A 13,410-nucleotide genomic window follows, 5' to 3' on the forward strand; every position below is an offset into this window, starting at 1 on the left:
AGTAGTTTCATAGATTTAAGTCTTTAATGCATTTTTCTTTGGTTTTTATATATGGCAAGAGTTAGGGGTCTACTTTTGTTCTTCTGAATTTAGACATCCGGTTTTCTCAACACCATTTATTGAAGAGACTGTTCTTTCCTCAATGAGTGTTTTTGTCACCTTAGTAAAAAACTAATTGGCTTTAAATACATGGATAAATCTCTGGGCTCCGTTCTGTTGTTCTGTGTGTCTGTTTTTATGCCAGTACCATGCTATTTTGGTTACTACAGCTCTGTAGTATATTTTGAGGTCTGGTAGTGTGATACTCTACCAGTTACCAACTTTGTTCTTTTTGGTCAGGATTGTTTTGGTTATATGGAGTCTTTCGTGTTTCCATACAATTTCAGGAGTTTTTTTTTTTTTTTCTATTTCTGTGAAGATTGTCATTGCTCTTGATAGGGATTGCTTTGAATCTATAGATTGTATTGGGTAGTATTGTCATTTTAACAATATTAATTTTTTTCAACCCATGAACATAGAATGTCTTTTCATTTGTTTGTATTCTCTTATATTTATTTCATCAGTGTTTTATAGTTTGCTTTGTAGTTGGTTAAGTTTATTCCTAGCTTTTTAAAATTATTTGTTGCTATTGTAAATGGGATTACTTTCTTGATTTCTTTTTCAGATAGGTTGTCACTGTTGGCATAGAGAAATTCTACGGATTTTTGTATGTTGGTTTCATATACTGCAATGTTACTGAACTTGTTTATTCGTTCTAATAGTCATTTGTTGGAGTCTTTAGGTTTTTTAAATATAAGATCACATCAGCTGCAAACAATGATAATTTTACTTCTTCCTTTCCACTTTGGATGTCCTTTATTTATTCTCTTACCTGTTTACTCTGCCTAGGACTTGTATTACTGTCTTGAATGATAGTGGTGAAAATGCCCATCCTTATCTTCTTCTAGATCTTAGAAGAAAGGCTTTCAGCTTTTCCCCCATTCAGTCTGATACTAACTGTGGGTTTGTTTTATATGGCCTTATCATGTTGAGGTATGACACTTTTGTCCCTAGTTTACTGAGAGTTTTTATTATCAAGGGTTACTGAATTTTATCAAAAAAAATTTTTTGGCATCTATTGAAATGGTCATACACTTTTTGTCCTTATTCTGTTGATATGATGTATCATATTGATTGATTTACATTACATTGAACCATCCTTTCATCCCTGGGATGAATCCCACTTGATTATGACGATCTTTTTAATTCATTGTTGAATTTGGCTTGCTATATTTTGTTGAGGATTTTTATATCTATTTTCATGACAGATACTGGCCTATAGTTTCTTTTTGTTGTTGTTGTATCTTTGTCTGGTTTTGGGATCAGAATAAATCTGGGGCCAGGTATGGTGGCTCATGCCTGTAATCCCAGCACTTTGGGAGACTGAGGTGGGCAGATTACCTGAGGCCAGGAATTTGAGACCAGCCTGGCCAACATGGTGAAACCCCTCTCTACTAAAAATATGAAAATCAGCTGGGCGTAGTGGCTCATGCCTGTAATCCCAGCTACTCAGGAGGCTGAGTCGGGAATCACTTGAACCCAGGAGGCAGAGGTTGCAGTGAGCCAAGATCACACCATTGCAGTCCAGTCTGGGCAACAGAGTGAGATTCTGTCTCAAAAGGAAAAAAACAAAAAGATTAAATCTGGTCTCATAAAATGAGTTTGGAGATCCTCCTTGATTTCTGGGAATAATTTGAGTAGGATTGATGTTAGTTCTTTAAATGTTTGGTAGAATTCAGCAACGAAGTCATGAAGTCCTGGCCTTTTCTGTGTTGGGAGACTTTTTATTATTTTTTCTGTCTTGTTACTTACTATTGGTCTATTTAGATTTTGGTTTTCTTCATGGTTCATTCTTGGTAGGCTGTACGTATCTAGGAATTTATTCATTTCTTCTAGGTTTTCCAATTTATTGGCATATAGTTGTTCAAGATTGTCTCCAATGATCCTTTGAATTTTTGTGATATCAGGTGTAATGTCTCCTTTTTTGTCTCTGATTTTATTTGGATCTTCTTTTTTTTTCTTTATTTGAATCTTCTTTCCAAACAACCCTTTTCATTTCATTGATCTCTTCTATTTTTTTCTTTTAGTCTTAATTTTATTTGTTTTTTATTATTTATTTTCTTGTTTTCTTTATTATTTATTTTCTTAATTTGGGGCTTGGCATGCTCTTGCTTTTCTAGTTCTTTAAGACGCATTACTAGGTTGTTTATTTTTTCGTTTTCTACTTTTTGATTTACACATTTATTGCCATAAACATTCCCTCTAGTATTAATTTTAACTGTATCTCATAGGTTTTAGTAGGTTGTGTTTCCATTTTCATTTGTTTCAAGAAATTTTTTAATTTTCTTCTTAATTACTTCATTGGTTGTTCAGGCATGTATTGTTTAATTCTTTTTTTTTTTTTTGAGACAGAGTTTCGCTATTGTTACCCAGGCTGGAGTGCAATGGCGCAATCTCGGCTCACCGCAACCTCTGCCTCCTGGGTTCAGGCAATTCTCCTGCCTCAGCCTCCTCAGTAGCTGGGATTACAGGCACGCGCCACCATGCCCGGCTAATTTTTTGTATCTTTCTTTTTTTAGTAGAGACGAGGTTTCACCATGTTGACCAGGATGGTCTCGATCTCTTGACCTCATGATCCACCCGCCTCGGCCTCCCAAAGTCTGAGATTACAGGCGTGAGCCACCGCTCCCAGCCTATTTGATTCTTATGTGTTTGTATAGTTTCCAAAGTTCCACCTATTATTTATTTCTACTTTTATTTCATTGTGGTTGGAAAAGATACTTGATAATTTTTATCAGACTTGTTTTGTGGCCTGACTTGATGGGGCTCTTTGTGGGTTTCTGTTTGCATGAAATATCTCTTTCCATCTTTTGGTCTATCTATATTTTTATAAATGAAATGAGTTTCTTATATGTAGCAGATAGTAGGGCCTTGTTTTGTTTAGCCCTTCAGCTTCTCTGTATCTTTTGATTGGAGAATTTAGGATCCATCCTTGAGAAATGTTTCATGTGCTGAAGAGAAGAATGTGTATTCTGAAGCTGTTGGATGACAGCTTCTGTCAGTGTCTGTTAGGTCCATGTAATCTATTAGTGCAGAATAAATTCATTGTTTCTTTCTTGATTTTTCTGTCTAGATGACCTGTCCAATGGTGAAAGTGGGCTGTTGAATTCCCAAGTCATTACTGTATTGGGTTCTGTCTCCTTAACTGTAATTAACTTGGCTTTATATATCTGGGTGCTTCTGTGTTGGATAGATATGTATTTATAATTTTTATATCCTCTTGCTGAATTAAAACCTTATATATTATATAATAACCTTTCTCTCTTTTCACAGTTTTTGTGTTGAAATCTATTTTATCTAAAAATGAATACAAAGCTACTTGAGCTTTTTTTGCATTTCTATTTGCATGTAGTATCTTTTTCCATCTTTTTGTTTTTAATCTATGTTTTCATAGTGAAGATTTAGTCCATTTACATTCAGTATTATTATTCATAGGTAAGGACTTACTACTGCCTTTTTGTTGTTGTTCTGGTTGTTTTCTTGGGCTTCTTCCCCTTTCTATTTCCTTGTCTTCTTTTGTGCTGAAGTTATTTCTTGGTAGTATATTTTAATTTCTTTTTTTTTTTTTCCCCTTGAGACGGAGTTTTGCTCTTGTTGCCCAGGCTGGAGTGCAATGGCACAGTCTTGGCTCACTGCAACCTCTGCCTCCTGAGTTCAAGAGATTCTCCTGCCTCAGCCTCCTGAATATCTGGGATTATAGGCATGCGCCACCACACCCAGATAATGTTGTATTTTTAGTAGAGACGGGGTTTCTCCATGTTGGTCAGTCTGTCAGGAATTCCCAACCTCAGGTGATCCGCCCTCCTTGGCTTCCCAAAGTGCTGGGATTACAGGCGTGAACCACTGTGCCCAGCCTAATTTCTTGCTTTTTATTTTTTTGTGTATCTATTAGAGGTTTTTGTTTTGTGATTACTGTGAGGTTAGCAAATAACAACTTATAGCCAGTTATTTGCAGCTGATGACAACTCTGATTGCAAAGAAAAGAAAAAATACAAGCACAGAGAAAACTAAAAACCTGTATATTTTTACTCCATCCTTTTACTTTCTGACTTTTGTCTATATATTTTTATATTTTAAGTTTTGGAGTAGTTTTATTTATTTTTTATGATAGATTTGTCTTTTAATCTTCCTACTAAAGATATGAGCGGTTAGGGTAGTCTGTGTTTATCTGTGCACTTACTTTTACCAGTGAGTTTTATACCTTCAGATGATTTCTTGTTGCTTGTTAATGTCCTTTTCTTTCAGATTGAAAAATTTCCCTTTAACATTTTTTGAAGATGAGTCTGGTGTTGATGAAATCCCTCAGCTTTTATTAGTCTAGGCAAGCCTTCATGTCTCCCTCATATTTCAAGGATAATTTACATGGATGTATTAGGTTGGTGCAAAAGTTTCCATGGTTTTTGCCTTTAAAAGTAATTGCAAAAACCGTGGTTACTTTTGCCCCAACCTAATAACATTCTACTCTCTTCTGGCCTGCAGAGTTTCAGCTAAAGTTTGTCATCCTACTCTTTTCTGGCCTGTAGGGTTTCTGCTAAAGTTTGCTGCCAGATGTAGTACAACTCCTTTATATAGTTACTTCTTTTCCTTTGCCATTTTAAGCATCCTTTCTTTGTCTTTGACCTTTGAGACTTTAGCTTTATATACCTTAAGGTAATCTTATTTGGGTTGAATCTATTTGGTTTCCTTTGACTTTCCTTTACCTGTATAGTCATATCTTTAAGTTTGAAAAGTACTCTGCTATTATTTCTTTGAGTAAACTTTCTACCTCAGTCTCTTTCTTTACACCCTCTTTAAGGCCAGTAACTCTTAGATTATGCCTTTGGGGTGCCATTTTCAGATCTTGTAGGCATACTTCATTCTTTTTTATTATTTTTCCTCCTGACTGTATTTTCCTATAACCTGTCTTCAAGCTCACTAATTCATTATTTTGCTGTTGAGAGACTGATGGAATTTCAGCTTGTCGAATTTTCCAGCTTCAGAATTTCTGCTTGATTTTTATTATTTCAGTGTCTTTGTTAAATTTCTCTGATATAATTCTGAATTTTTAATCTCTTTTTTCTTGAATTTAATTGAGCTTTCTCAAGACTGCTATTTTGCATTTCCCATCCGAAAGGTCACATATCTTTATTGCTCCAAGATTGGTCTGTTTTCCTACAAGTTCTTGATCATTGTGGATGTTCATCAATTTCTAGGCATCGAAGAGCTAGACTTTACAGTTTAGATTTGTTTATTCCTGTTACTCTCCAGGGTTCTTTCCAAGAAATCAAAGCAGATTGAGTGTTGTGACCTAAGCCTGTAGTCACTGCAGCCATTTTGGCATTAAGGAGCATCTGATGCACAGGAACGCTGTGACTCTTGCAGACTCCTATATACACAGTCTTCATGGACTTGGGAAATAATTGGGAGAATTCCCTGTATTACCAGACAGAGTCTCTTGCTCTCTACCTTCCCTTTCCTTCAGTCTGGAGTCTCTGTCTGTACTGGCCTGCCCATTGTTGGAGGGGGTTGACACAGGCACTCCTGTAGCCACCACAGTTGGAACTGTGCTGAGTTGCATCTGAAGCCTTGCAGACCAGCACAGTATTGGGGCTCACCCAAGGGCCACAGCCAATCCTGTGTGACTGCCACTGGCTGTTATTCAAGGCCAAATGCCACTTTAGTCAGCAGGTGGTGAATTCTTCCAAGACTGAATCCATCCCATCAGGGCAGCCATTCCCTTCTAGCCCAGGGCGAATCTGTAAATGCCATCCAGGAGCAAAAGCTTGCTATCAAAACCTTCAGAAATCTGTCTTTTGCTCTATTTTACTGTGACTGAGCCTATACTCAGGTTGCAAGACAAAGTTCTCTGTACTCTTCCTTCTCCACCCTAAGCTGAAGGAGTTGGAGAGGGGTGACTCAGGGATTTCCTTGTCTGCCACAGGTTGTGTTACACTGGGTTTTATCTCATTTCCATTACCTCCAAGACCAGCACAGCACCAAGGCTTGCCAAAGGATGCAGTCCTTGTGGCCTCACTGTTACTCATATTTATTCTAGGCCCTAGACCACTTAGTCATAATGTGGTGAAGCCAACTACTCCTCCTAGGGTGGAAGATTTCTGTCTGGCACAGGACTGATCTAAATGCCCCTTCTGTAGGCACCAGCAGAATGCCCTGTGTTGTGTTCTGCTGTTACAGAGCAGCACTGAGTTCCAATGCAAAGTCCCAGACTTACTTTCACTCTCTCTCCCAAGCACACAGATTCTATCTCAGTGCTGTACTGCCTGGGGTTGGAGGAGGGGTGGTATAGTCACTGCAAGACTGTCTTTCCTACCCTCTTCAATGCCTCTTTCCTTGATATTATGTTAAAACCAGGTGCTATGATTGCTCACCTGATTTTGTTTTTGTTTTTGTTTGTTTGTTTGTTTTGAGGCAGGGTCTTACTCTGTCACCTAGGCTGGAGTGCAGTGGCATGATCTCAACTCATTGCAGCCTGGACTGCCCTCCCGGGCTCAAGTGATCCTCCTAACTCAGCCTCCTGAGTAGCTGGGACTACAGGAACATGCCACCATGCATGGCTAATTTTTGTACTTTTTTGTAGAGACAAGATTTCATCATGTTGCCCAGGCTGGTCTTGAACTGAGCTAAAATGATCCACTTGCCTCAACCTTCCAAGTGCTGAGATTATGGGTATGTACCACTGTTCCCAACTGATTCGCTGATTCTTATGAAGGCAGTTTTTTTGCATGGATAATTCTTCAGTTTGGTGTTCCTGCTGAGGGATGATTCCTGGGGGTTCTCTTCATCCGTCTTGGTCTGCCTCCTCTGCAAGGAAAAAGAGATCTATTTTAATTTTTTCTTAAATTAAACTTTAAGTTCCAAGATACATATGCGGAACATGCAGGTTTGTTACATAGGTATACACATACCATGGTGGTTTGCTGCACCCATTAACCTGTCATCTATATTAGGTATTTCTCCTAATGCTATCCTTTCACTAACCCCCCACCCACCAACAGGCCCCAGTGTGTGATGTTCCCCTCCCTGTGTTCATGTGTTCTCATTGTTCAACTCTCATGAGTGAGAACATGCAGTGTTTCGTTTTCTATTCCTGTGTTAGTTTGCTGAGAATGATGGTTTCTGTCTTCATCCATTTCCCGGCAAAGGACACAAACTCATTCTTTTTTATGGCTGCATAGTATTCCATGGTATATATGTGGCACATTTTCTGTATCCAGTCTATCACTGATGGGCATTTGGGTTGGTTCCAAATCTTTGCTATTGTGATCAGTGCTGCAGTAAACATACATGTGTGTGTGTCTTTAGAGTAGAATGATTTATAACCCTTTGGGTGTATACGCAGTAATGGAATTGCTGGGTCAAATGGTAATGCTGGTTCTAGATCCTTGAGGAATCACCACACTGTCTTCCACAATGGTTGAACTAATTTATACTCCTGCCAACAGTGTAAAAGCATTCCTATTTGTGCACATCCTCTCCAGCATCTGTTGTTTCCTGACTTTTTAACGATTGCCATTCTAACTGGCATGAGATGGTATCTCATTGTGGTTTTGTGCATTTCTCTAATGACTAGTGATGATGAGCTTTTTTTCATATGTCTGTTGGCCACATAAATGTCTTCTTTTGAGAAGTGTCTGTTCATATCCTTTGCCCACTTTTTGATGGGATTGTTTTTTTTTTCTTGTAAATTTGTTTAAGTTCTTTGTAGATTCTGGATATTAGGCCTTTGTCAGATGGATAGATTGCAAAAACTTTCTCCCATTCTGTAGGTTGCCTGTTCACTCTGATGATAGTTTCTTTTGCTGTGCAGAAGCTCTTTACTTTGATTAGATCCCATTTGTCAATTTTGGCTTTCGTTGGAAATGATTTTGGTGTTTTAGTCATGAAGTCTTTGCTATGTCCTGAATGGTATTGCGTAGGTTTTCTTCTAGGGTTTTTATGGTTTTAGATCTTACATTTAAGTCTTTAATCCAACTCAAGTTAATTTTTGTATAAGGTGTAAGGAAGGGGTCCAGTGTCTGTTTTCTGCATATGGCTAGTCAATTTTCCCAACACCATTTATTAACTTTATTAAAGGGAATCCCTTCCCCATTGCTTGTTTTTGTCAGGTTTGTCAAAGATCAAATAAGTTGTAAGTTGCAGATGTGTGGCATTATTTCTGAGGCCTTTGTTCTGTTCCATTGGTCTGTATATCTGTTTTGGTACCAGTACCATGCTGTTTTGGTTACTGTAGCCTTGTAGTATAGTTTGAAGTCAGGTAGCATGATGCCTCCAGCTTTGTTCTTTTTGCTTAGAATTGTCTTGGCTATACAGGCTCTTTTTTTAGTTCCATATGAAATTTAAAGTAGTTTTTTTCTAATTCTGTGAAGAAAGTCAATGATAGCTTGATAGGGATAGCATTGAATCTATAAGTTACTTTGGGCAGTATGGCCATTTTCAAGATATTCTTCCTATCCATGAGCATGGAATGTTTTTCCATCTTTTTGTGTCCACTCTTATTTCCTTGAGCAGTGATTTGTAGTTCTTTTTGAAGAGGTCCTTCACATCCCTTGTAAGTTGTATTCCTAGGTATTTTATTCTCTTTGTAGCAGTTGTTAATGGGAGTTCACTCATGACTTGGCTCTCTGTTTGTCTATTATCGATGTGTAAGAATGCTTGTGACTTTTGCACATTAAGTTTTGTATCCCAAGAGTTTGCTGAAGTTGCTTATCAGCTTAAGAAGACTGGGCTGAGACGATGGGGTTTTCTAAATATACAGTCATGTCATCTGCAAATAATTTGACTTCCTCTCTTCTTATTTAAATAAACTTCATTTCTTTCTCTTGCCTGATTGCCCTGGTCAGAACTTCCAATATTATGTTGAATAGAAATGGTGAGAGAGGGCATCTTTGTCTTGTGCTAGTTTTCAAAGGGAATGCTTCCAGCTTTTGCCCATTTAGGATGATATTGGCTGTGGGTTTGTCATAAATAGCTCTTATTATTTTGAGATCCGTTCCATCAATACCTAGTTTACTCAGAGTTATTAGCCTGAAGGAGTGTTGAATTTTAGCAAAGGGTTTTCTGCATCTATTGAGATGATCGTGGTTTTGTCATTGGTTCTGTTTATGTGATGAATTACGTTTATTGATTTGTGTATGTTGAACCAGCCTTGCATCCCAGGGATGAAGCCGACTTGATCATGGTGGGTAAGCTTTTTGATGTGCCACCAGATTCGATTTGCCCATATTTGAGGATTTTCACATAGATGTTCATCAGGGATATTGACCTGAAATCTTTTTTTGTTGTGTCTCTGCTAGGTTTTGGTATTGGGATGATGCTGGACTCATAAAATGAGTTAGGGAGGAGTCCCTCTTTTTCTTTTGTTTGGAATAGTTTCAGAAGGAATGGTATCAGCTCCTTTTTTGTACCCCTGGTAGAATTTGGCTATGAATTCGTCTGGTCCTTGGATGTTGTTGGTTGGTAGGCTATTATTTACTGCCTCAATTTCAGAACTTGTTATTGGTCTATTCAGAGATTTGACTTCTTGGTTTAGTCTTGCGTGTGTGTATGTATGTAGAAATGTATCCATTTCTTCTAGATTTTCTCATTTATTTGTGTAGAGGTGTTTATAGTATTCTCTGATGGTAGTTTGTATATCTGTGGGATCAGTGGTGATATCCACTGTATCATATTTTATGTGTCTATTTGATTCGTCTCTCATTTCTTTATTAGTCTGGTTAGAGGTCTATCTATTTTGTTAATCTTCTCAGAAAATCACCTCCTGGATTCATTGTGTTTTTTTGAAGAGTTTTTCATGTCTCAGTCTCCTTCAGTTCTGCTCTAATCTTAGCTATTTCTTGTCTTCTGCTAGCTTTTGAATTCGTTTGCTCTTGCTTCTCTAGTTTTTTTAAAATGTGATGTTAGGGTGTTGACTTCAGATCTTTCCTGCTTTCTCCTATGGGCTTTTAGTGCTATAAATTTCCTTCCGAACACTGCTTTAGCTGTGCCCTGGAGATTCTGGTATGTTTTGTCTTTGTTCTTATTGGTTTCAAAGAACTTAATTATTTTTGTCTTAATTTTGTTACTTACCTAGTAGTCATTCAGGAGCAGGCTGTTCAGTTTCCATATACTTGTGTGTTTTTGAGTGAGTTTCTTAATCCTGAGTTCTAATTTGATTGCACTGTGGTCTGAGAGACTGTTTGTTATAATTTGTATTCATTGGCATTTGCTGAGGAATGTTTTATTTCCAACTATCTGGTCAATTTTAGAATAAGTGCAATGTGCTGCTGAGAAGAATGCGTATTCTGTTGATTTGGGGTAGAGAGTTCTGTAGATGTCTATTAGGTCTGCTTGATCCAGAACTGATCAAGTCCTGAATATCCTTATTTTCTGTCTCTTTGATCTGTCTTAGATTGACAGTGGGCTGCTAAGGTCTCCCACTGTTTTTGTATGGGAGTCTGTGTCTCTTGGTAGGTCTCTAAAAACTTGCTTTATGAATCTGGATGCTCCTGTATTGGGTACATATATATTTAGGTTAGTTAGCTCTTCTTGTTGCTTTGGTCCCTTTACCATTATGTAATGCCCTTCTTTGTCTTTTTTGATCTTTGTTGGTTTAAAGTCTATTTTTATCAGAGACTAAGATTGCAACCTCTGCTTTTTTTTTTTTCCTTTCCATTTGCTTGGTAAATATTTCTTCATCCCTTTATTTTGAGCCTATGTGTGTCTTTGTGGGTGAGATGGGTCTCCTGAACACAACACAATGATGGGTCTTGACTCTATCCAATTTGCCAGTCTGTGTCTTTTAATTGGGGCATTTTGCCCATTTACATTTAAGGTTAATATTGTTATGTGTGATGTTGATCCTGTCATTATGATGCTACCTGGTTATTTTACCCATTAGTTATATCAGTTTTTTCATAGTGTTGATGGTCTTTACAATTTGGTATGTTTTTGCAGTGGCTGGTACTGATTTTTCCTTTCCATATTTAGTGCTTTCTTCAGGAGCTCTTGTAAGGCAGACCTGGTGGTGACAAAATCTCTCAGCATTTGCTTGTCTGTAAAGACTTTTATTTCTTCTTTGCTTGTGAAGCTTAGTTTGGCTGGATATAAAATTTTGGATTGAAAATTCTTTTCTTTAAGAATGTGGAATATGGCCAGATGCAATGGCTCATGCCTGTAAAGCCAGCAATTTGGGAGGCTGAGGTGGGCAGATCACAAGGTCAGGAGATTGAGACCATCCTGGCCAACATGGTGAAACCCCATCTCTACTAAAAATACAAAAAATATTAGCGAGGCATGGTGGCACACACCTGTAGTCCCAGCTGCTCAGGAGGCTGAAGCAGGGGAATCGCTTGAACCCAGCTGGTGGAGGATGCCATGAGCTGAGATTGTGCCACTGCACTATAGCCTGGACAACAAGAGCGAAACTCTGTCTCAAAAAAAAAAAAGAACGTGGAATACTGGCCCCCACTCTCTTCTGGTTTATAGGGTTTCTGCAGAGAGATCTGCTGTTAGTCTGATGGGCTTTAAATTTTTAAATTAACATTTGCTCTGGAATATATGAAGCCAAGTTAATGAAATTAGAAAATACTTTTTAAACAGCCTGTTCTTCTCTTTCTCTTTTTCTTTTAACTGTTGCAAATGTAAAAAAAGCACATGCTTAAAATTTCAGTGCTTCCTCATGGCTTATTATTAAAAACAGTTAGTTTATGCTTTTTTGTCACAGGTTAGGTTCTCCAGGATATTTTTCTTCAGGTTGATATCATGATGCAATAAAATTGGGCCTTTATACCCTTACTTTGGTTAGTCCCAGAAAGGCTGTGATGTTAGGCACGGTGGCTGTCACTACCCCAGTTTTCCTCATCTGGAGGCATATACTTCTAAAACTTTTTTTGGCTTATTCTTTTGGTATATACCTCTGTATCTCTAAATAACCTTTTATGTTGCTATCGCCTGATTTTCACTTTTAGGCATTATCTCTTAACTTGCTGTTGGTGATGTAAATTTAGCTTTTTTTCACAAACATCTGATCCATTCCCCCCATCTTCCCATTGATAGCTTAGTTTTTCATATACAACCATTTAGCACTTGTATAGTTTTAAATATTTGTTATTAGTTCAGAATCAAACTATCTGCCGTTTGTCAAAATAGCCTCGCCATATATACAGAGGTATCAAGTAATTTTAGCAGTTTAACCATTATCAAGAAATTTCTCCCAGAGCATTCTGATCTGCTTCAATTTTGGCCCATTGCTTGATACAGTTGCCGCTTGTTCAGTCTCTATCCTATGCTGTATCCTCTGTTTCCTATGTTCTATATAATCCTTTGGCTTGTGTACTCTCTTGGTTTATTCCAGTTTCTAGTAGCTTTCTGAAAGTCAAATGTTTTGCGATATTATATTTATGTAAGTGTCTTTATTTTACCCTAGCTATTAGTTTATCTGGGTGTTGAATTATGAGGGTGAAATTGTTCTTCTTAAGAGCTCTGAAGGAATTCATAGCATCTGATAGAAAATTGGAAGCCTTCCCTCACTCTACAGATCACTTTTATCTCCTCTCTTGAAGATTATACAGTCACATTTTGAAGCTTATCAAATGTTTCTTTTTGTTGTTTCTAGAGTTCTGAAATGTAACAGTGATGTGACTTAGAGTCTATAGTCATTCACTTTGCCATGCATTTAATGGGTACTTTCAGTCTGACAATATGTGTCCATCAACTCTGGGAAAGTTTCTCATATTTTTTCTTTAATTTTCTTGCCTCTGTTTTTGGTTCTGGAACCCTAATTAGACATTCTACTTCTTAGACCTAATTTTTTAATGTCATTTTTTGTCTTTTTTTTTTTTTTTTTTTTTTGCTTCATACTTTCTGGAAAATTTACCTTTTTCAAACTTTTGAGATTTTCATTTTTGCTGTCATACTTTTAATTTCCAAAAGGTCTTTTTTGATCTCTATATAATTTTCTTATTTCCTGTTATTTTTTTCTTTCTATGAATTTAGTTAAAATTTTTGTGTTTTTTTTTTTTAAATTTATTTCTTTCTGCTTTCTCTATTTTTTCCAAATTATTCTTTCTGTTAATATGTTTTGGTCTTTTTAATCTGGAGGCTTTCCTTAGCTATGTAGTGATCTTTGATTGTACGTTCAAATTTATGTTAAGGGCTTTAGAAAGCTATTTTAGAACTCTGTGAATATGGCTGGAAATCCCTGATGTCATCTTTAGGTATTTGGAAGGCTTTTTTCTAGGGCTAATAAGAGTCCAATAAGAAGAGTCCTCCAATCTTCTGCCTCTAAGCCAGTGATTCTCAAGTGGGATGATTTGGCCCCCTAAGAGAAATTCA

At 37.2% G+C, this 13,410-nt stretch overlaps 1 protein-coding gene across 8 annotated transcripts in view; it reads left to right on the forward strand.

The window, feature by feature from the left end:
* The window catches only part of ORC4 (origin recognition complex subunit 4), a 75,223-nt gene that overhangs the window by 10,976 nt on the left and 50,837 nt on the right, over positions 1-13,410 (forward strand). The window contains exon 2 of one of the 8 annotated variants that reach the window (XM_064382794.1): positions 6,677-6,765. The exons of the other annotated variants lie outside the window; for them this stretch is intronic. Coding sequence (XP_064238864.1) covers positions 6,762-6,765 — 4 coding nt within the window. The 5' untranslated portion in view covers positions 6,677-6,761. The remainder of the gene's footprint in view (positions 1-6,676; positions 6,766-13,410) is intronic. 8 annotated transcript variants of the gene reach the window in all.

Source organism: Aotus nancymaae, unplaced genomic scaffold (assembly GCF_030222135.1).
Source record: "Aotus nancymaae isolate 86718 unplaced genomic scaffold, 86718_ANA_hifiasm-v0.15.2.pri h1tg000029l, whole genome shotgun sequence".
Classification (NCBI taxonomy): Eukaryota; Metazoa; Chordata; class Mammalia; order Primates; family Aotidae; genus Aotus; species Aotus nancymaae.